Here is a 23,105-nt window from a genome sequence, read left to right on the forward strand (position 1 = left end):
ATAACCTGGTGTTGTGTGATTTTCAACTTTACATAAGCCTTGTTCGTCCTCTTGACAAGAGATTCAACCTCTTTAGTAAACCACAACTCTCTCACTCGACCTCTTGCTCCCTGCTTGACAGGTACATACATATCAAGGACACACAGTAGCTGTTCATAAAATAAGCTCCACATTTCAACTGTGCCCATTCCCTGCAGTTTCCTTTCCCATCCTATGCATCCTAAATCTTACCTAATCACATCATAATTGCCTTTCTCCCAGCCATAACTATTGTCCTCCGGTATACACCTATCTCTTTCCATGGCTAAAGTAAACATAACCGAATTGTGGTCATGATCACCAAAGTGCTCACCTACCTCCAAATCTAACACCTGGCCTTGTTCCTTTCCTAGTACCAAATGCAAAGTGGCCTCACCTCTTGTTGACCTATCTACAATACTCTGTGTCAGGAAACGCTCCTGCACACATTTGGTGAAAACTGACCCATTTAAAGTAATCGAACAATACCGTTTCCATTCAATAATTGGAAAGTTAAAGCCTCCATAATAACTATCTTGTTACGTTCACTCCTATCCAGTATCATCTTTGTAGTACTTTCCTCTACATGTCTGGAACTTTTCGGAGACCTATAGAAAACTCCCAACAGTGTGACCTCTCCTTTCCTGTTTCTAACCTTAGCCTATACTACCTCAAGAGATGAGTCCTCATCAAACATTCTTTCTGCCACTTTAATACTGTCCTTGGCTCACAATGCCACACCTCCCCCTCTTTTACCACCTTGCCTATTCTTATTGAAGCATCTAAACCCCGGAACCTGCAACAACCATTCCTGTTCCTGCTTTATCTATGGCTCCAAAATGGACACAACATCAAAGTCACAGGTACCAACCCACGCTGCACGTTCACCGACCCTATTCTGGATGCTTCTGGCATTGATGTAAACACACTTCAAACCACTTCCTGCCTGTTGTGTTTCACGAGGAAGCTGAAGAGCATGTTCATACTGCTCTACCCCACCACTGCCTGTTAGTGGAAGATGGGTTAGTCTCGCTGCCAAAGGAGAGAGGCCAGTCCCTGGGGAAGGTATCCATAACAGCCTCCTGGGAGTAGGGAGTCGGTATGAGACAAAGCTGTTATTAAACCTCAGTGCTGCTTTCAATCCCCACAGCAACAGAAATATCCTTAGTTTACAAGAAAGCTCACTGGACTTATTGCGACCATAATGGCCATGGTGCTGGCTTGTTGGTTTAGGAGTATGATTCTCATTTCGGGTAGATTACGTAAAATGTGAGAGGGCCTGGGATGAACTTGCAGATGAGCATCACGTTTTGCATCTAGTTCAATTTTTTTCACTGAGAAGGTGTGATTGGTTCCACTCCCATTTTCCAGTTATTGTCTCGTAAATTCAGCTATCAAGTCACAATATTTCTCAATACTTCACCAAAAAAGAAGCATCATGAATATCATAAATAAAAATGCAGAAGCAGAGCAGTTGTTTAACTTGAAGTCAGACCTGGAAATGCCTGTCAGAACAATGCACAAATGTAATTTCCTGGAGATGGAATAACATTCCATTGAATCGTTCAGTACCACGTGACCCAATTCGTATTCATATTCCAGGGGCCAGCAGCAATACAACATCCCATCAGCTGCAGGCCATCACCGTGTATGCCCTATGACACCACGGTGGAGCTGAAAGCCCCGGAGTCAATTTGTTAAAGAAGCCTCCCTGAGGGTCAGGCAGCCCTGCATTGGGATGACCAACCACTATCAGTTTACATGGGACACATCTCCACATTAAACAGACTCAAGGCTAACTCCCCTTCCTCCTAATTCAAGACCCATTAAACCAAAATTCCTCATGATTATTTGCAAGCATTTATTCCAGATGTTGGTGAATTAATTCTGTGGACACTTTGGTTAAAGTTTGAACATGGTGAGAAACAATGTTGACAGGATGTGTACCCATTGGCCTTTAAACCCAGAACCTGAACTACTCGACCAATACTTAAAGCAATAATGGTGGTATAGAACCTGATTACAGCAGAAAAAGCCTCCATTCGGCTTTGTCTGTTTGTGTTTCTAAAGAGAGGCACAAATGACACTGCAATTAAAATGGAGAAAATAGCAGGTAGGCTGCAGAATCACTTTTTATGTATTCATACATAGGGCTGGTTCCTGGTGACATGGATGTGTTCGCAGTGACTGGGATCAGACTGTCCCCATCTCTCCACAATGAAAGTCCCAGCCTGTATTTTGGAAGGGTAACACTGACAGTAACAATTGCTATTTCAGGAGCTGCAGTCTGAAGCTTGAAGTTGGTGACGCCCAGTTTTTGGGATCTTACAGGATTTTTTACACCTCAGACTGTGAGGAGAATTTAGTCAGCACCTTCGGCTGTTCACCAAACATTCCTGAGTTGATATGGCCCATAATCTAAGAATTACAACCAGACCATTCAAGGTGCATGTTCAGAAGCACTTCTACACGTAGGGTTTGTCAGATGTTTGGAACTCTTATATACGCAGCAGTGAACACTGGATCATTTATTAACTTTAAATCTGTTAACTTCTAATATTAAGGGTTATGGGCCAAAGATGTGGTTGCGCCTCAGATCAACCATGGTTTCTTTAAATGGCAGAACAGGTCCTAGGGGAGGAATAGCGTAGTGCTCTTCCTAAGTTCCCATAATCTTTACTGATTTCTTCTCACACATTTCCAGCCTGTCAATGGGATACTGTCAGCGAGAAAATATTCTCCAATTATTGATTGTTCTGGGAATATCTGGTACAGGTTGACCCAGGCATCTTATACCAATATTCTTACAAACAGAATCACAACATAAATAACTGATTGTATTCTTACTCTTAAAACATTAGACACCTAATGTTCTTGTTTTCAAACAAACCCAATAATGATTCATTTTCCTCAGCCCCATATGGAACAACATGGGGAAAAAAGCAGAGAAGTTGAGAACAGAAGCGAGTCAAACAGTCAGGGCAGGCAGGGACAAGGTAGGACGAATAAATTAAACTGTATTTATTTCGATGCAAGGGGCTTAACAGGGAAGGCAGATGAACTCAGGGCATGGTTAGGAACATGGGACTGGGATATCATAGCAATTGCAAAAACATGGCTCAGAATGACAGCACTGGCAACTTCATGTTCCAGGATACAAATGCTACAGGAAGGATAGAAAGGGAGGCAAGAGAGGAGGGGGAGTGGTGTTTTTATAAGGGATAACATTACAGCTGTACTGAGGGAGGATATTCCTGAAAATACATCCAGGGAAGTTATTTGTGTGGAACTGAGAAATACGAAAGGGATTATCACCTTATGGGGATTGTGTTATAGACCCCATAATAGTCAGTGGGAAATTGAGAAGCAAATTTGTAAGAAGATCTCAGTTATCTGTAAGAATAATAGGTTGGTTAAGGTAGAGGATTTTAACTTTCCAAACATACACTGGGGCTGCCATAGTGTGAAGGGTTTAGATGGAGAGGAATTTGTTAAATGTGTACAAGAAAATTTTCTGATTCAGTATGTCGATGTTCCTACCAGAGAAGATGCAAAACTTTACTTAGTCTTGGGAAATAAGGCAGGGCAGGTGACTGAGGAGTCAGTGGGGGAGCACATTGGGGCCAGCGACCATAATTCTATTGGATTTGAAATAGTGATGGAAAAGAATAGACCAGATATAAAAGTTGAAGTTCTAAATTGGAGAAAGGCCAATTTTGACGGTATTAGGCAACTTTCAAAAGCTGACTGGGGGCAGATGTTCACAGGTAAAGGAATGTCTGGAAAATGGGAAGTCTTCAGAAATGAGATAACAAGAATCCAGACAAAGTATATTCCTGTTAGGGTGAAAGGAAAGGCTGGTAGGTATAGAGAATGCTGGATGACTAAAGAAATTAAGGGTTTGGTTAAGAAAAAGAAGGAAGCATATAGACAGGATAGATCGAGTGAATCCTTAGAAGAGTAGAAAGGGAGTAGGAATATACTTAAGAGGGAAAATGAGGAGGGCAAAATGGGGACATGAGATAGCTATGGCAAATAGATTTAAGGAGAATCCAAAGGGTTTTTACCAATACATTAAGGACAAAAGGGTAACTAAGGAGAGAATAGGGGCCCTCAAAGATCAGCAAGGCGGCCTTTGTGTGAAGCTGCAGAAAATGGAGGAGACACTAAACAAGTATTTTGCATCGGTATTTATTATGGAAAAGGACATGGAAAATATAGAATGTAGGGAAATAGATGGTGACATCTTGAAAAATGTCCATATTACAGAGGAGGAAGTGTTGGATGTTGTGAAATACATAAAGGTGGATAAATCTCCAGAACCTGATCAGGTGTAACCCAGGAATCTGTGGGAAGCTAGGGAGGTGATTGCTGGGCCTCTTGATGAGATATTTGCATCATCAATAGTCACAGGTGAGGTGCCGGAAGACTGGAGGTTGGCAAACGTGATGCCACTGTTTAAGAAGGGTGGTAAGGACAAGCCAGGGAACTACAGACCAGGTGAGCCTGACATCAGTGGTGGGCAAATTGTTGGAGGGAATTCTGAGGGACAGGATGTATATGTATTTGGAAAGGCAAGGACTGGTTTGGGATAGTCAACATGGATTTTTTATGTGGGAAATCGTGTCTCACAAACTTGATTGAGTTTTTTGAAGAAGTAACAAAGAGGATTGATGAGGGCAGAGTGGTAGATGTGGTCTATATGGACTTCAGGAAGGCATTTGACAAGGTTCCCCATGGGAAACTGGTTAGCAAGTTTAGATCTCATGAAATAAGGGAGAACTGGCCATGTGGATACAGAACTGGCTCAAAGGTAGAAGACAGAGGGTGGTAGTGGAGGGTTGTTTTTCAGACTGGAGGCCTGTGACCAATGGAGTGCCACAGGATCGGTGCTGGGTCCTCTACTTTTTGTCATTTCAGTACAGATTCATAGCTCCTTGAAAGTGGAGTTGCAGGTAGATAGGATGGTGAAGAAGGCGCTTGGTATGCTTTCCTTTATTGGTCAGAGTACTGAGTTCAGGAGTTGGGAGGTCATGTTGCGGCTGTACAGGACATTAGCTAGACCACTTTTGGAATATTGCATGCAATTCTGGTCTCCTTCCTATCTGAAAGATGTTGTGAAACTTGAAAGGGTTCAGAAAAGATTTACAAGGATGTTGCCAGGGTTGGAGGATTTGAGCTATAGGGAGAGGCTGGACAGGCTGGGGCTGTTTTCTCTGGAGCATCGGAGGCTGAGGGGTGACCTTAGAGAGGTTTACAAAATTATGAGGGGCATGGATAGGATAAATAGACAAAGTGTTTTCCCTGGGTTGGGAAAGTCCAGAACGAGAAAGCATAGGTTTAGGGTGAGACAGCAAATATATAAAAGGGACTTAAGGGACAACTTTTTCACACAGAGGGTGGTGCGTGTATGGAATCAGCTGCCAGAGGAAGTGGTGGAGGCCAGTACAATTGCAACATTTAAAAGGCATTTGGATGCTTATATGAATAGGAAGGGTTTGGAGGGATATGGGCCGGGTACTGGCAGGTGGGACTAGATTGGGTTGGGTTAACTGGTCGGTATGGACGGGTTGGACCGAAGGGTCTGTTTCTGTGTTGTACTTCTCTATGACTCTAAGCAGCAATATTCCAGTCCCACACTTGCCAATTCACTGCTGTCAGTGAAAAGCAACAATGCAGCTTCAGTCGGAGTGTACTGCAAATCATTGGTATGTGAGAATCTGCAACCCAGGCCAACCTCCCAATGCACCAAGAACAGGCTCAGGAAAACTGAGGGAGATAATGTCCTGATCACGAAACCTCTTAGCAGAATTTCCAAAGGTCTGACAGAGTCAACCATAAAAATTGTTCACCAACTTTCTAAAAGTTTTCAACTGTTCAATTACTTTATTTTATTTAAAGACTGACCTTTGCAAATTTGAATGCGAACGCTGGGGATCTGCTTTAGGGAGTGTCGCATTTTCTGTTGTTCGTCTGTCAAATTTGTTGATATTGAAGTGAATTTGCTTTAAAAAGAAAGGCACAAACCAGACAAACAACATTAAATCCAGCAAGAGATGCTGATAAAACTCGATGTCAATGTTGAGAGGAAGCAAAAACGAAGTGAATTCTCAATGATTTCACTGAGTTTTCAGCTGAAAGCATTGGTGCCGGTGGTCAATTTAATACATCAGAACAATTTTAAACAATTAAATGACCTTGATAAGAAATGTGGTTGTAACCTGACTGCGTGTCCAGCTACCTCAGTTTGGAGAGTACGAGATTTTTAATTTCAGGTCGTGTGTTTGACACCCTCATTGGATAATGATTCTTTGAAACCTTGCTTTTTGTTCTGAACATTGACTCTTCATTCCACTTGCAGTGCCATCAGATTGAGTGTGTTTCTCTCCTGTTCAGGGGATTAATATCCCAGTTGGTGGTTGAAGATTGAAATTGGACTGAATGGAAGACACGTTTGTAGGTGTGGCTTTACGTTTACCGAACAGTGGTACTTTAAAGTTCTCCTCATGTCCTCGGTCACGCGTGTGGTCACAAGCGCTCAGGCCAGGGGACAGATAAGCCAGAGAGTTAAAGAAATATTGAAAATCTGTCCATAATAGTCAGAAAGAAGCTCACTTCTTTCCCTTCCCCCACTGACATTGAGCCTCGGAAGGAAGAGACCAGTGCTAACTAGAATGTCATGAAAAATCAAACAGCTTCCATGGAGAACCCCAAGTGGATTCACAGACAGATTTCATAGCTGTTCCTGACTTAAGAGGGGAAAAGCGAGGATGGTAATGATAGAGACCATCTGCAGTTGACTCCGACCTCTCCACCAGTAACATCTGCGATTCTTATCTAACTGGAAGCCCTTGACTAAACTGAGAAAATCCCTTAAATTTGAGTGAAATCACTGTTAAAACAGGAGAAAGCATGGCCAGGGCAGGGAAGAGCAAGCCCACTTGGGGGAAGCGCAGCTTGGAGCGTCTGCAGTCCCACGGTTTAAGGAAAACCTGTAATGTTTGACTTTGTAACTATTTCTTTTTTTCTCTTTATACCGAGAAAACCGCAGTGCTGAAAATTTTCACTGATTTATTTATTTTTAACCTTCTGCAACTTAAGAGTTTTGCACCTGGTGCATTGCCCCCGAGATGCCGCTGTGCGTAGGGATAACAAACCCGCCCATCCAAAACAATTTTCTGTCTTCAGCCAGCCTCCCACTGGCCCCGCAATTCACTCACACCGAGAGGGTGGTGCTCGAACCCACCCACATTTCCTGATTGGCCAACATTCCCGCCGCGCTTTCCCTGCTTGGAGGACCAGTAGCCCCTGCTCGGTCCTCCAGTCCCGCCCCTTGCGTGTCACTGGCCGTGTGACGTAATCCGTTAAGCGGGACTGCAGCATGCGCACAGTTAAAGTCGGTTGTGAGAATGCGCGCTGTTCAGAAAGAAATTTTGCATCGACGGTGAGTGAAATTTAAGAGGGAGGGCAGCGGCCAGAGCTATATTCTGCTGAGAAGGTTTCATGGTTGATTAGTGTCGGGCTCTAGCCCCAATTATGAGGTTTCCGGGGCTACTATTTAAGCCGCAGAAAGCCTCAGGCTTCTTCCCAAAAACAGGCCCCTGTCAACGGCCGCGATTCTTGTTCAGTTTTGTTTTGATTTTTAATTAATCGCTTCACTATTGGTTTATCTGTCTTTAGTGTGAATGGAGTTGAAAACCAAAGCTATTGGGTTAACTCATTGCTATGTTCACTGAGGAGTGTGTGCTGTTGGGAGACGTGTGTTCGTGACTGAAATTGATGGAAAACTGTCCCCATGATCATCCTTGTCACTGAGTTGGCTGTCATTGTGAAAGAGGCTGAGAGAGTGAAGGGAGAGAACTGAACAGGATGGAGGTGTTTGGAAATTGCGGTTGTTCATTGCCCATCACCCCACCACGAAACCCACATCATTGTTTCTCTCACTGCTCCCCAGTTATACATCCTCCTCCCCCCACCCTGTCCCACTCCTCCCTCCTCCCTGTCCCACTCCTCCCTCCTCCCTGTCCCACTCCTCCCTCCTCCCTGTCCCACTCCTCCCTCCTCCCTGTCCCACTCCTCCCTTCCCCCAATGTCCGCAAACTTGCAAAGTTGTTTTCTTATTTCCTCTGGACAGTGTTGTTTTTCTCAGGTTATTTAACAATTTGAGAACTGAATCAAAAGCGAGAGACAGCAGCCAGTCCAGAAGTTTCCGAAATCACTCTGCACCTCCTTAGAGGATTTTCATCTAATAGTTATAAGGTAATGCTGATACCTGTATCAGTTACAGTCATTTTGTTTTTTATGTCCCACCTTTTAACAGAACAGAAACATAGAAAATAGGAACAGGAGTAAGTTGTGATGTTTGATCCTGCTCCACTATTCAGTATGATCATGGCTGATCCTTCACTCTAGTCTGCTTCCACTTTAGACCCATAGCCTTTGATCCATTTAGCCCTAGCAACTTTCTCTATCTATCTTCTTGGAAAAAAATCCATAACTGTTTTCTATGGCAGCAAATTCTGCAGGGTCACGAGTGTCTGATTAAAACAATTTTTGTCAGCTCAGTCTAAAACCATATTGCTGGCATTTTGAAGTTACACAGGTCAGATGAGGTAAGGAGAGCAAGATTTCCTTCTCAAAAAGGCATTGAGTCAAACTTAAACTGTGATTCTCCCCCCCCCCCCTTGGTTCTGGACTGCCTGGTCATTGAGCACCCTTTCTATATTTACCTTGTTAGTCCTTTTGAGAATTTTATCAGTTTCTATGACATCCTATTTCAGTCTTTTAAACTTCAGTGAATTTCATCCTAACCAGTCCATCCTGTCCTCATATGTCAGTCCTACTATCCCAGGAATCAATCTGTTGAACCTTTATTGTACAGCCTCCATATGCTGAACATTCTTCATCAGAGAAATATTCCAAACCTGCACACAACATTCCAAGTGTGGTCTCACCATGACCCTGTAAAGTTTAAACAAGATATCCCTGTTCCTGTACTCAAATTCTCTCGCTGCAATGGCCAACGTACCACTTGACTTCCTTACTTCCTGATGCACCTGCATGCTCACTTTCAATGACTTGTTCAACTTTGCAGGACACCAGCTCTTGTTTCTCATTTCCCTTTGGTAAATCCATGTTAACTGTGTACAATCCTGTCACTGTTTTCCAATGTTAGGCTAACTGGTCTATCATTCCATGTTTTTTCTATACTTCCTTTATTAAATAGTGGTGTCACAACAGCTACCCGCCAAGCCATATAAACTGTATCAGAGTCTATAGAATCTTGAAGGATAATCACTTTATTCTATCGAGATTCAAAACTGTGGTTTCAGAATGGATCCACTTTATCTAGGGTGGCTTTAAGTACACTGGGGTATAAAGTAACAGGTTTGGCTTTTAATCCATCAATTTCCCTGCTAATACTGATGTCCTTCAATTCCTCACACTCCTATTCCCCAGGCATTTAGAGATATTATCTGTCTCAATTTGTGGTGATAGAACCAAAATATATAGTTAATTGGTGTGCCATATCCTTATTCCACATTATGATTTCACCTGCTTGATTCGTTTTCATTTATCTTTTTTCTTTTCTTATACCTTAAGGAGTTTTAAGTTAAAAAATGTGTTGCTGGAAAAGCGCAGCAGGTCAGGCAGCATCCAAGGAGCAGGAAGAAGGGCTTATGCCTGAAATGTCAATTCTCCTGCTCCTTGGATGCCGCCTGACCTGCTGTGCTTTTCCAGCAACACATTTTTCAGCTCTGATCTCCAGCTTCTGCAGTCCTCACTTTCTCGGAGTTTTAAGTTAGTCTGTATGTTCCACTCAAGCTTCCTCTGAGACTTTATTTTTCCCTCTGAATTAATCACTTGATCCTCTCTTGCTGAAATCTGAATTGCTCCAAGTCTTCAGGTCTGCTGTTCTTTTTAGCCAATTTGCGCACCTCTGCCTTGGATCCAGTACTATCATTAATATTCCTTGTTAGCCGTGACAGGGCCACATTTCATAGAACATACAACATAGAGCAATACAATGCACAACAGGCCCTTCGATCCTTGATGTTGCACTGACCTGTGAACTAATCTAAGCCCATCCTCCTACACTATCCCATCATCATCCATGTGCTTATCCAAGGATTGTTTAAATCTCGCTAATGTGGCTGAGTTAACTACATTGGCAGGGAGGGCATTTCATGCACTTAGACTTTCTGAGTAAAGAACCTGAGTTAAGACATCTCTCTTAATTCTATCACCCCTCAATTTGTAGCTATGCCCCCTCTTACAAACTGATGTCATCATCCTAGGAAAAAGACTTTCACTGTCTACCCTATCTAATCCTCTGATCATCTTGTATGTCTCTATCGAATCCCCTCTTATCCTCCTCCTTTCCAATGAGAACAGACCCAAAATCTCTTCATAAGACCTTCCCTCCAGCCCAGGCAACATCCTGGTAAGTCTCCTCTGCACCTTTTTCCAATGCTTCCACATCCTTCCTATCATCGGGCAACCAGAACTGTACACAATATTCCAAGTGTGGCTGCACTAGCATTTTGTATCGTTGCAGCATGTCATGACAGCTTCGGAATTCAGTCTCTCTACCAGTAAAACCTAACACGTCGTATGCCTTCTTAACAGCACTGTTAATATGGGTGGCAACTTTCAGGGATGTATGTACATGGATTCCAAGATCCCTCTACACATCCACACTACCAAGAATATTTCCATGGACCCAGTATTCTGCCTTAGTGTTATTCTTTGCAAAGTGAATCACCTTGCATTTATCTGCATTGAATTCCATTTGCCACCCCTCAGCCCAATTCTGCAGTTCATCCAACCTGTAACATTCTTTCTCACTGCACTATTCCACCAACTTTACTGTCATCTGCAAACATAATAACTCATCCACCTATGCCTAAGTCATTTATAAAAATGACAAACAGCAGTGGTCCCAAAACAGATCCTTGTGGCACACCACTAGTAACCGGACTCTAAGCTGAATATTTTCCATCAATCACCACTACAGAAAGCTTGTTTCCAATTCAAACTGCTAAATCACCCTCAATCCCATGCCTCTGCATTTTCTCCATCAGCCTACCATGTGGAACCGTATCAAAGTATTTACTGAAGTCCATATACACCAGATCAACTGCCCTACCCCTGTCCACATGCTTGGTCACCTTCTCAAAAAACTCAGGTTTGTGAGACATGACCTGCCCTCGATGAAACCATGTCGACGATTGCAATCAAATTGTTGCTTGCTTGATGGTTATATATCAGATCTCTCATAATCCTTTCCAAAACTTTTCCTGCAAAAAACTGGTCTATAATTGTCTGGGTCATCTCTACTGCCCTTCTTGGAAAATGGGCACAACATTTGTAATCCTGCAGTCCTCTGATACTAAACCTGTAGGCAAAGATCAAAGCCAAAGGCTCCAACACCACCTCGCTAGCTTCCCAGAGAATCCTTGGATAAATCCTATCAGTCCCAAGGGACTTGTCTACTTTCAGTCCTTCTAGAATTGATAACACCTCTTCCTTACTAACCTCAATCCTTTCTAGTCTAATATCTAACAATCCTCTTTTACCATCTTCCCTGTTCTTAATGAAAGATCTAAACCCTGGAGCTTGCTGATTCCCATTCCTGACTCTGCTCTATCCATCTCATTCTTCTCCTCTACAATATTCTCCCTTTCCTGAGTGAAAACCAATGAGAAATTGTCGTTTAGCACCTTGCTGATCTCCACAGGGTCCACACTCCACTTCCCACTTCTATCTTTGACTGGCTGTATTCCTAACCTAGTCATCCTGTTATTCCTCACGTACTTATAAAGGAGAACCCTAAAACTTTCTATAACTCTTCTCATCTGAAATATCTCGTCTCATCAGCACGTAAGCCTCCTTCTTCCGCTTAACAAGAAGTGCAATTTCTGTAGTAAAACAAGGTTCCCTTACCTTATTACTTCCTCCCTGCCTGACAGGGACAAACCTGCCAAGGACACGCAATATCTGTTCCTTAAACCAGCTCCACATTTCTATTGTCCCCATGCCCTGCATTTTGCTATCCCATTCTATGCATCCTAAGTCTTGCCTAATCGCATGACAGTTGCCCTTGACCCATTGATAACTCTTGCCCTGTGGCATGCATCTGTCCCTTTCCATCGCTAAACTAAACGTAACTGAATTATGGTCACTTTCTCCAAAGTGCTCACCTCGCACTAAATCAAACACCTGGCCTGGTTCATGACCAATCACCAGATCCAGTGTGGGCTCCCCTGTTGTCGGCCCTTCAACCCTCCAGCACACATTGGACAAAAACTGATCCATCTGACGTATTAGAGTTATAGCATTTCCAGCCAATGTTGGGGAAGTTAAAGTCCCCTATAATGACCACCCTATTTCTTTCAATCCTACCCTGAATTGTTTTTGCTGATTCTCTCCTCCACATCCCTGGAACTCTGCGGAGGTCTAAATAAAATAAATTTCCAGCAGTGTGACCTCTCCTCTCCTGTTTCTAACCTTAACCCATAACATCTCAGTAGATGAGTCCTCGTCAAAAAGTCTTTCAGCTACGTTGTGGGGAGGCCATACCTCCCCTCTTTTACCATCTTCCCTGTTCTTAATGAAAGATCTAAACCCTGGAGCTTGCTGATTCCCATTCCTGACTCTGCTCTATCCATGTCTCCAAAATGGCCACACCATCAAAGTCCCAGGTACCTATCCATGCTGCAAGCTCACCTACCTTATTTACGACACTTCTGGTGTTGAAGTAGACACACTTCAAACCAGTTTACTGTCTGCCAGCACATTCCTGTGACCATGAAATCCTGTCCATGCCCTCCCTATTCATCCTTCTGTGCACTGGAACTACACCTCCGGTTCCCATCCCCTGTTTTATTTTGTGCCAGCCAAAATGAAAAACAGCCATCGCTCCTCTAAATGCTGTTTTAAATGTTTGTCATCCCTTTAATATATGTTCCCCAAATTATTGTAGCCTGCTTGTCTCCTATCATCGTAATTTTCTCTATTTATATTTTGACCCGTCGTCTCCAAATCAATTTTGCCACTCTCCATCGTTCAGAGTTCTTCATTCTTGCTCAAGGGGCCTCACACAGTGAGTTTGCCAATTATTCCCTTCTCATTACACTATTAAAATTTTGAAATTAAACTTGCCACAGTCCCAGAAGATCATTGGACTGCTCTCTTACCAGAGGGAGTGTAGGGGAGAGAGACAACTGATGGTGCTTTGACCTCAGCTGGTACAGGGATTGAGCACATACTATTGATTTGAACCCAGCTGTCTATATCTAATATATGATTCTTTTCATTCTTGACTAGTGTCTCAATATCTTTATTCATCCGTTGTTCTCTAATCATCCTTGACACTTTGACACTAACAGGTCATGCAGTTGGGTAGGGAAAACAGATGCATGGACTATTTTCTAGATGGGAAGAAAATTCAGAAATGGACTTGGGAATCCTAGTCCAGGTGTCTCTTCAGGTAAACTTGCAGCTTGAGTAAATCGTAAGAAAGGAGAAAGTGAGGACTGCAGATGCTGGAGATCAGAGCTGAAAATGTGTTGCTGGAAAAGCGCAGCAGGTTAGGCAGCATCCAAGGAACAGGCGAATCGACGTTTTGGGCATCAGCCCTTCAGGAATGAATCTTAAGAAAGGCAAATACGTGTTGTCATTCATCTCGAGAGGATTAGAATATAATTAGGGTGGCACGGTGGCTCAGTGGTTAGCACTGCTGCCTCACAGCGCCAGGGACCCGGGTTCAATTCCCGCCTAGGGCAACTGTCTGTGTGGAGTTTGCACATTCTCCCTGTGTCTGTGTGGGTTTCCTCCGGGTGCTCCTGTTTCCTCCCACAGTCACAAAGATGTGCAGGTTAGGTGAATTGGCCATGCTAAATTGCCAGTAGTGTTAGGTGCATTAGTCAGGGGTAAATATAGGGGGGTGAGTTTCTCTTCGGAGGGTCAGTGTGGACTTGTTGGGCCGAAGGGCCTGATTCCACACTGTAGGTAATCTAATATTTTAAAAAAATAAAGGCAGGGATGTACAGTACTTCTGAGGATTTATAAAATTCCGGTCAGGCCACATCTTAGACCATGGGAAGCAACTTTGCGCCCCAACCCACAGATTCTCTGGCTGAAGATATCTCTCCTGTTGTAAAGGGTCTTCCCTTCACTACAAGGCTGTGCCCGCGGGTCCCAGTCTCTCCTGCCAACTGAAACAGCTTCCCAACCACCACTTTGTCCAGGGCATTCAGTATTTTGTGTGTTTCAGTTAGATCTTCACTCCTTCTAAACTCCGTTGAGCATAGATCCAGAGTCCTCAAACATTCCTGATATGTTAAGCCTTTCATTCCTGAGATCATTCTTAATGAACCTCCTCTGAAACCACAGCAGGACCAATACATCCTTCCTTAGATAACAGATCCAAAACTGCTCTCAATCTTCCAAATGCAGTCTGACCAGAACTAATATACCTCAGCTGTACATTTCTGCTCGTGCATTAGAGCTCCCTTGAAATAAATGCTAAAATGGCATTTGCCCTCTGTACTGCTAACCGTCACTCCGTGATAACTTTAAGAGAATATCTGTACTGTGACTCTCAAAGTCCTTTTGCCTTTCAGATTTATGAAGTGTTTCTCTGATCAGAAAATGATCTATGTCTTTATTCTTTTTTTCAAAGTGCATAACCCCCCCATAGTTTCCCACATTGTATTCCATCTGCCATTTTGTCCACTCTCCCTGACTGCCCAAATCTTTCTGCACCCTCCCCACTACTTCAGCACAACCTGCCCCTCCACTTACCTTTGTGTCATCTGCAAACGTGGCAACAGTTCCTTTGTCGGGATCGCTAATGCATAATGTGAATAGTTGTGGTCCCAACACTGACCCCACGAATCACCAGCTACCATCCTGTAAAAGATCCTGTTACCCTTACTCTCTGCCTTCTGCCAGGCAGCCAATCCTCTACTTTGCCACTAATCCCATGCTGTTATCTTATTTACCAGCCTGCTCTGCAGTATTTCATTAAAGGCCTTTTGGAAATCTAAATAGATCATGTCAACTCGCTCTCCTTTGTCTCACTTGTTTGTTAGCAGCTCGAAGGAATCGAACAGATTTGTCAGACATGAACTCTCTTTTAAAAAAAGCTGTGCTGATTCGGCCTGATTTTACCGTACATTTTCAAGTACTCTGCAGTCTCATTCTTAATAAGGGACTCTCAAATCCTATCAACAACTGAGATCAGGCTGTTTAGCCTGCAATTTCTTGCCTCTGCCCCATCTCCTTTCTTAAACAGGAGTGTTGCATTAGCCATTTTCCAGTCATATGGGACACTCCCTAACTCCAGTGATTTCTAATGATCACTACCAATCTCTCCAAAGTCCTCAGCTACCTCTCTTTCAGTCATCTTGGGTATAATCCATCTGGTCTTGGTGATTTTTTGCAACTGCTTCCCAGCCGCTTCACCTTACTGATGGCCAGTGCACTGACTTCTGCCCCATGTCTCCCTTGAAGTTCTGGTATGCTGCTGGTGTCTTCCCTTGTGAAAACTGATGTGACATACCACTTCAGATCCTCTGCTATTCCTTTGTTCCCTATTACTACTTTCCAGCCTCATTTTCTAGCTGTCTCTTGTCTGATGTCCACTCTTGCCTCTGTAACCTCTCTAAAATCTTCTGCAGTCTTCTTTCATTTTAATAGCCTGCTTACTCATTTCAGCTTTTCTCCTCCAGTTTTTTTTTAAAAGTTAACATTTTTTTTGAAGTCTTCCCAAGCCTCTGACTTCCACTAATCTTTGCCACATTGTATGCTTTTTCCTTTGCTTTGTACTCTCCCTGACCATTGGATGAATTTATGCAGTGGCTCCTGAATTACCTCAGAACCTCCAGTCATTGCTGCTTCGCTTTGGCAGCATGATGGCTCGGTGGTTGTCTCTGCTGCCTCGCAGTGACAAGGACCTGGGATCAGTTCCAGCTTCAGGCAACTGTCTGCTTGGAGTTTGCACATTCTCCCGTGTCTGCCTGGGTTTCCTCCAGGTGCTCCGGTTTCCTCCCACAATCTAAAGGTGTGCAGGTTAGGGTGAATTGGCCATGCCGAATTGCCCATGGTGTTTAGGAATGTGTAGGCTAGGTGCATTAGTCAGGGGATATGTAGAGTAATAATGTCGAGGAATAGGTCTGGGTTGGTTACTATTCGGAGGGTTGGTGTGGATGTGTTGGGACAAATGGCCTGTTTACGCTCTGGAGGGATTCGATAATCCACTGTTTTCCCTGTCTGGCTCCCCCTTCCAATCAACCATGGCCAACTCCAACTACATACCTTTGTAATTACTTTTCCACAATCTCGTTACATTTGATTCAGTCTAGACCTCTTCGAACTGCAGGGTGAACTCTATTATGTTTATGGTCACTGCCTCCCAAGGGTACCTTTACCTTTACCGTCACCTGACCTGCACAGCTTTGTACTGTGGGAGGAAACTGAAGCAAACACGGGGAGAATGTGCAAACTCCACACAGTCGCCCGAGACTGGAATCAAACCTGGGTTCCCAGCGCTGTGCGGCAGCAGTGCTAACCACTGAGCCACCGTGCCACCCACTGTTCCTCCGTGAGCTCCAACACAACCTGCTTCAAGAAAACCTTGTCAACATTCCAACCTAATTTTCCCAGTCCACCTGCATATTGGAATCCCCCATCATTATTGCAGTAGTGCCTTTCGAACATAGAACATAGAAAAGTACAGCACAGAACAGGCCCTTTGGCCCACAATGTTGTGCTGCGATTTAATCTTAATGTAAAATGTAGTAATTTAACCTACCCACCCCTCAACTCACTGCTATCCATGTGCATGTCCAGCAGTCGCTTAAATGTCCCCAATGACTCTGCTTCCACCACCATAGCTGGTAACACATTCCATGCATTCACAACTCTCTGCGTAAAGAACAAAAAATATTTACAGCCCAGGAACAGGCCCTTCGGTTCTCCAAGCCTGAGCCTATCCAAATATACTGTCTAAACCTGTCGGTCAATTCCTAAACATCTGTATCCCTATGCTCCCTACCTACTCGTGCATCTGTCCAGACACACCTTAACTGAATCTACCGTACCTGCCTCTACCACCTCTGCTGGCAACGTGTTCCAAACGCCCACCACCCTCTGTGTGAAGTACTTACTGCGTGTATCCCCCTTAAACTTTCCACCTCTCGCTTTGAAAGCATAACCTCTCGTTATTGAATCCTTCACCCTGGGAAAAAGCTTGTCTCTCTCCACCCTGTCTATACCCTTCATGATTTTGTAAACCTCAGTCAGGTCCCCCCTCAATCTCCTTTTTTCTCGTGAAAATAAACCTAACGTACTCAACCTCTCTTCATAGCTAGCACCTTCCATACCAGGCAACATCCTTCTCTGCACCCTCTCCAAAGCGTCCACATCCTTTTGGTAATGTGGGGCCCAGAACTGTACACAGTATTCTAAATGCGGCCGAACCAATATCTTGTACAATTTTAACATGACTTGCCAGCTCTTATACTCAATACCCCATCCGATGAAGGCAAGCATACTATATGCCTTCTTGACCACTCTATCCACATGTGCAGCAACCTTCAGGGTACAATGGGCCTGCACTCCCAGATCTCCCTGCCCATCAACTTTTCCCAACCTATCCCTGACGTCTCTTTTATACCTTTCTCCTAATATCTTCAAACCATCTCGTACCAGTCAATCCTGCCCTGGGGAAAGGTCTCTGGCATTTGATTCTATCTATTCCTCTCATTATTTTGTACGCCTTTCTAGCATTTTCTATCTCCTGATTTATTTTCTTTCCCATATCCTGACGACTGCTGAGAGGCTTGTACACAAGTTCCAACAGGGTCTTTTTTCCTTTGTTTCCTTCGCTCTAGCCACACAAATTCTGCACCTTCTGATTCTGTTTCCATCCTTGCTGTCAATTTAATTTAATTTATTACTAACAAGGCAGCCCTGCACCCTCTGCCCATCTGCCTGTTACTTCATAAAGTATGTATTCTTGGATATTTCGTTTCCAGCCCTAATTCCTTTGCAGCCATGTCTCTGTGATACCTGCAACATTGCACATGCCAATTTCAATCTGTGCCAGAAGCTAATTTACCTTGTTTCACATATTGTGTACATTTAGGTACAACCCCCTCAGTCCTGTGGTGACTGCCCGCCTTCTCATAGTTGTTTCCTTATCTGCTGTGCCTGGAGTTAGATTCCTGATCCTTTCCATACTTTCTGTCCTAATCAGTGTTGTAGAAACTTTAGCCTGTGCTGAGCTCCTCTCCCCTCCCACTTTAAGACTTCCCATAATTTTCTGTGCACCTGAAACCAATGCCCATGATTTCGTTTAAAGCCCTATCCACAGATAAGAGTTATGCTGCTCACCAGGACTTGGCCCCAGCATCATTCAGATGAAGCCCATCCCATCGGCTCTGTCCTTCCCCAGTATTAACGCCAATATCCAATGAAATCAAACCCATTTCTCCCACATCAATATTGCAGCCACACATTTACCTCTTGAGTTTTACTGAGCCGATGCCATTTGCTTATGGATCAGGCAGTAATCCGGAAATTATTGCGTTTTTGATTCTGTTTTCTAATTTGGCCCTGAGCTGCTCATATTCCTTCAGCAGACCCTCTTTTCTCTTTCTACCTGTAGCAGCAACTGGATCGTTCCCCTCCCACTCCAAGTTCCTTTGCAGCCCAGATGAACATTCTAAAGTCGGGCACCAGGCAGACAGCACAGCCTTTGGGGCAACAGGGAAGAGTCGCTGTTGCTCTGATTACGCTATTCCTGATTTAGACATATGTTTCTCTTGAATGACCCCTTCTATCACAGTGCAGTGGTCACTTTGCGCATCCTCCCTTCAGCCCACATGCTCATTCACACACACAGCAAGAATCTCAAACCTGTTAGACATGCTGAAGAGCTAAGACTCCTTCAGCGCTAGCCTCTGCTTCCATCTACCTGCTTCACTTATAGTCAATGCCCTCTGGTAGAATTTGAGGTAGCGATTACATAGATGGGAATGATCGCTATCATAGAGGGATGTCAAACAAGGACAAGAACATTTTTTTAAATGTTGATTTTTTTCATCTGGAAAGCTGTTCAGGTCAGTGTGCTCAAGGTGAGGAGAACATGACTGTGTGGGTGAGCGCATGGGCAGCATAGTGTTGGGTGAGCTGAAGGTTATGGGGAGGTTGAAAGTGGGAGGTGGTTCAGAAGTGTGTTAGGGTCATTCAGTCTCAAGGTTTACAAAGGCCTAACTTCATATACCTACCTTTTGGGTATATCCCTGAATACCTTTGTTTAACAAAAGTTTATCTATCTCAGATTTAAAACGAACGATTAGTGATTGAGCATCAGCTGCCATTTTTGGGACATAGTTCCAAACTGTTACCACCTTTTTAGTATCGAGATGATGCCACATATCTCTCCTGCACAGAATATGCTCCCAAGTTGGAGATTAATTTGGAGGAAATTTCTATTCATCCAGCACTGGATGTCAGGGCATTGTGACCGAGAAGAAACTGTGAGGTGGTGATGGTCACATAGGCCTGGTCCCTTGGTCCCTTGGTGATGTAAGGGGCTGCATCAGAAGGTTTTGCTAAAGTTATGGTTTAACTGTTTGTTGATAATACCCCTGTCATGCACTATCGCCATGTTCTACACCTCCATGGAGGTCAGCGTTTCTCTGACCAGACCAGTTGGCAGGTTTCCTTCCTCAAGGAGATTTGTGAACCATTTGTGTTATGATCATAATTGGTAGCTTTCATAGTCACCTTTTGTGAGTGCCCAGCCCTACATATTCAGCTCAATTCACAACCTGGTTTGTCATTAAGCAAATGTCAGATACTGTTATTAAAGTTGGAATTACAGAGCATTTAGAAGTACATTAAAGAATCAAGTAGAGTCAGCGTGATTTTCTGAAGGGGAAAGCACAGCTGACAAGTTTATTAAAATATTTTCAGGATGTAATAAGCAAAATAGATAAGGGGGAAATGAATAGATCAAATATATTTAGATTTCCAAAAAATATTCAGTACAGTGTTTAAAATGAGATGACTTCAGATAAGAAGCCATGAACCCACACTTTTGGGTGTATGTATTAGTCAAACCTATTGGTAAGGATTAGTTTATGAATTGAATGTAGAGAGTAGAGATTAAGAGGGCAATTTCAAGATGCCAAATTGTAAGTTATGGAGTCCCAGACACACCAATACTGGGGTGACAATTTATTGACTGTATGTACTAATCACCCAGAAGATGGAAATGAATGTACTGTCATCAAGTTTGGAGATGATACAAATTAGATGGCATAACAAATTTACAGACAAATAGAAACAGAATAAGCAACAGACAAAAACTTGGCGGAATTTACTTTGGGGGGTAAAATTGAGGTTTATGCATTGCAGCAGGAAGGCCAATGGATTTGAATATTATTTAACTAGGGAAATCCACTGCAGAAAGCTGCAGCACACAGTTAATTGTGGGTCCTTGCAAGATAAAAAGCTAGCATCCAGGTTCAACATGTAATCGGGAAAGAAAATGTTCTGTTGGCCTTCATTTAAAGAGAATGGGAATGTGTTAGAACATAGAAAAGTACAGCACAGAACAGGCCCTTTGGCCCACAATGTTGTTAAAACTATACATGACACTCGTCAATCACACCTAGAATACTGTGAACAGTTTTAGTCCCTCTATTTTAAGAAAGGTGGTCCAGAGAATTTTAACAAGATTGATCCCAGACGTGGGAGAATTTTCTCAGGAGATGAGATTGAGCCGACTGCTCCAATACTCATTGAGTTTAGAAGAATGAGAGAAGACTTTACAGAAAGACATAACATTCTGAGGGACTTGACAAGACAGGTTCAGAGAGAATGATTCTCCTTGCTTTGAGTTGAGGAAGGACATCATCTCAGAGTATAGAGTATTTAAGGCACGTGTGGAGGAATTCCTTCTCTCATGGTAGTGGATCTATGGAATTCCTCACTGTGGAGCGCTGTAGAGACTGGATGCTCAGTCTTTCCAAGGCTGACAGAAAACCGCTTTTAATCAGTATTTGAATCAAGGGTGAGGAAATATGGCAGGGAAGTGAATCTAAGGATTATTAGATCAGCCCTAATCTCATTGAATGGTGAGAGCAGACTGGTTGATTTGCCGACTTCATTTTATCATCTGTTTCTTTTTCTGGGTTTTCACTTGCTTCTGTTTTTACTTCTTTCAACTGATTTCAAGGGCATGAGAAGAGGAAAATTTGCAGTGAGGAAACTTGAAACCAAACATTACTTGAAGGTCTGACAGAGTTGCCAAGTTTATGGTTGTCTGAATATCGTTGGATTTTGAACGTGAAGGAAAATGCACTATTCACTGTGGGGAGAAACTGTCCACATGTTGTACGTGTGGACAAGGTTTCAGCAGGTCATCTGCTCTATCACAACATAAATACAGTCACAGTGAGGGAAGGCCATTCACCTATCCTGAGTTCAAGAAAGGATTTACTCGATATCCACCATGCTGAAAAACCAGAAAGTTCACACAGAGGACAGACCTTTTAAATGCCCAGAATGTGGGAAGTGCTTTAAAAACTCTGGGACGCTGGTATCCCATCAACGTGTTCACAGTGATGAAAGACCCTTCATATGCTCTCACTGTGGGGCTGGGTTCAAACAATCATCTGACCTCATTGAACATCAACGGATTCACACTGGGGACAGACCATTCACCTGCTCCCAATGTAGGAAGACATTTGCTCGGAAATCAATCCTGCTGAGTCACCAGCAGTTTCACACAGAGGAGAGACCTTATAAATGTCCAGAGTGTGCCAAGTGTTATAAAAGCTCCGGGGCCCTGAAATTCCATCAGCGTGTTCATGGTGACGAGAGACCCTTCATGTGCTCTCACTGTGGGACTGGGTTCAGACAATCATGTGACCTCCATAATCACCAGCGGATTCACACTGGGGAGAGACCATTCACCTGCTCCCAATGTGGGAAGGGATTTGCTCAGAAATCCACCCTGCTCAAACACCAACGAATTCACGCAGAGGACAGACCTTTTAAATGCCCATACTGTGCCAAGTGCTATAAAAGTTCTGGGGCCCTGATGTCCCATCAACGTGTTCACACTGATGAGAGACCATTCAGATGCTCTCACTGTGGGAGTGGGTTCAAGTGGTCATCCCAACTCACTGTACACCAGCGATCTCATACTGGGGAGAGGCCATACACCTGCACTGAATGTGGGAAGGGATTTGCTCAGAAATCCAATCTGCTGAAACATCAGCAAGTCCACACTGAAGAGAGACCTTTTCAATGTCCAGAATGTGGGAAGTGTTATAAAATCTCTGCAGATCTGGTGACCCATCAACGTGTTCACACTGATGAGAGACCATTCAGGTGCTCTCATTGTGGGGCTGGTTTTAAGTGGTTAACCCGACTCACTGTACACCAGCGATCTCACACTGGAGAGAGACCGTACACCTGCACTGAATGTGGGAAGGGATTTGCTGTGAAATCCAACCTCCTGAAACACCAGCAAGTTCATGAGTAATGACAGAGTGTGTTTTTTTTTACTGTGAACATCTCCCTGCTTCATAGTGTACCTACCTCTCAGCCAGAAGGTCTGGTTTCAAGTCCCACCTTCTCTGGAGCTTGCCAAAGAGTTTAATTGTTTTTGTCAATTGATGGTCGAATGATGTCCATTGGGACCTATTTCTGCTGTAGTGACAGTGAAATAAGTCCACTTTGTGTTAACTACATTGTATCAGTCCGTTTTAATATCTGTAATCTCTAAGATATGAGAGTATGTGGAATTCCCTACCCAGTAAAGTTTTACCAGTAGAGTGACACTATGATTAACACTGATGCCTCACTGCACCAAGAACCTGGGTTCAACACCAGCCTTGATGACTGTCTGTGTGGAGTTTTCGCATTCTCCCTACGTGTTTGTACTTCCTTCCACAGTCCAAAGCTGTGCTGGTGAAGTGGATTGTTCAGTGTTCAGGGATGTATGGGCCAGCCATGGGAAATTTGGGGTTACAGGATAAAGGGATGCACTCCAGAGAGTT

At 43.6% G+C, this 23,105-nt stretch overlaps 1 protein-coding gene across 3 annotated transcripts; it reads left to right on the top strand.

The window, feature by feature from the left end:
* Positions 1–7,380: 7,380 nt before the first annotated feature.
* LOC140456972 (uncharacterized) lies at positions 7,381–22,884 on the top strand. 3 transcript variants are annotated; one of them, XM_072550839.1, is made up of 3 exons: positions 7,391–7,462; positions 8,153–8,277; positions 21,275–22,884. In XM_072550839.1, the coding sequence occupies exon 3, from the start codon at positions 21,551–21,553 to the stop codon at positions 22,586–22,588; it is 1,038 nt and encodes a 345-aa protein (XP_072406940.1). In that variant the 5' UTR covers positions 7,391–7,462; positions 8,153–8,277; positions 21,275–21,550; the 3' UTR covers positions 22,589–22,884. The 3 variants fall into 3 exon arrangements, with proteins under 3 accessions (XP_072406942.1, XP_072406940.1, XP_072406941.1); XM_072550840.1 differs by having other exon boundaries at positions 8,168–8,277; XM_072550841.1 differs by lacking the exon at positions 8,153–8,277 and having other exon boundaries at positions 7,381–7,462.
* Positions 22,885–23,105: the final 221 nt, after the last annotated feature.

The sequence above is a fragment of the Chiloscyllium punctatum genome, chromosome 31 (genome assembly GCF_047496795.1).
Source record: "Chiloscyllium punctatum isolate Juve2018m chromosome 31, sChiPun1.3, whole genome shotgun sequence".
Classification (NCBI taxonomy): domain Eukaryota; kingdom Metazoa; phylum Chordata; class Chondrichthyes; order Orectolobiformes; family Hemiscylliidae; genus Chiloscyllium; species Chiloscyllium punctatum.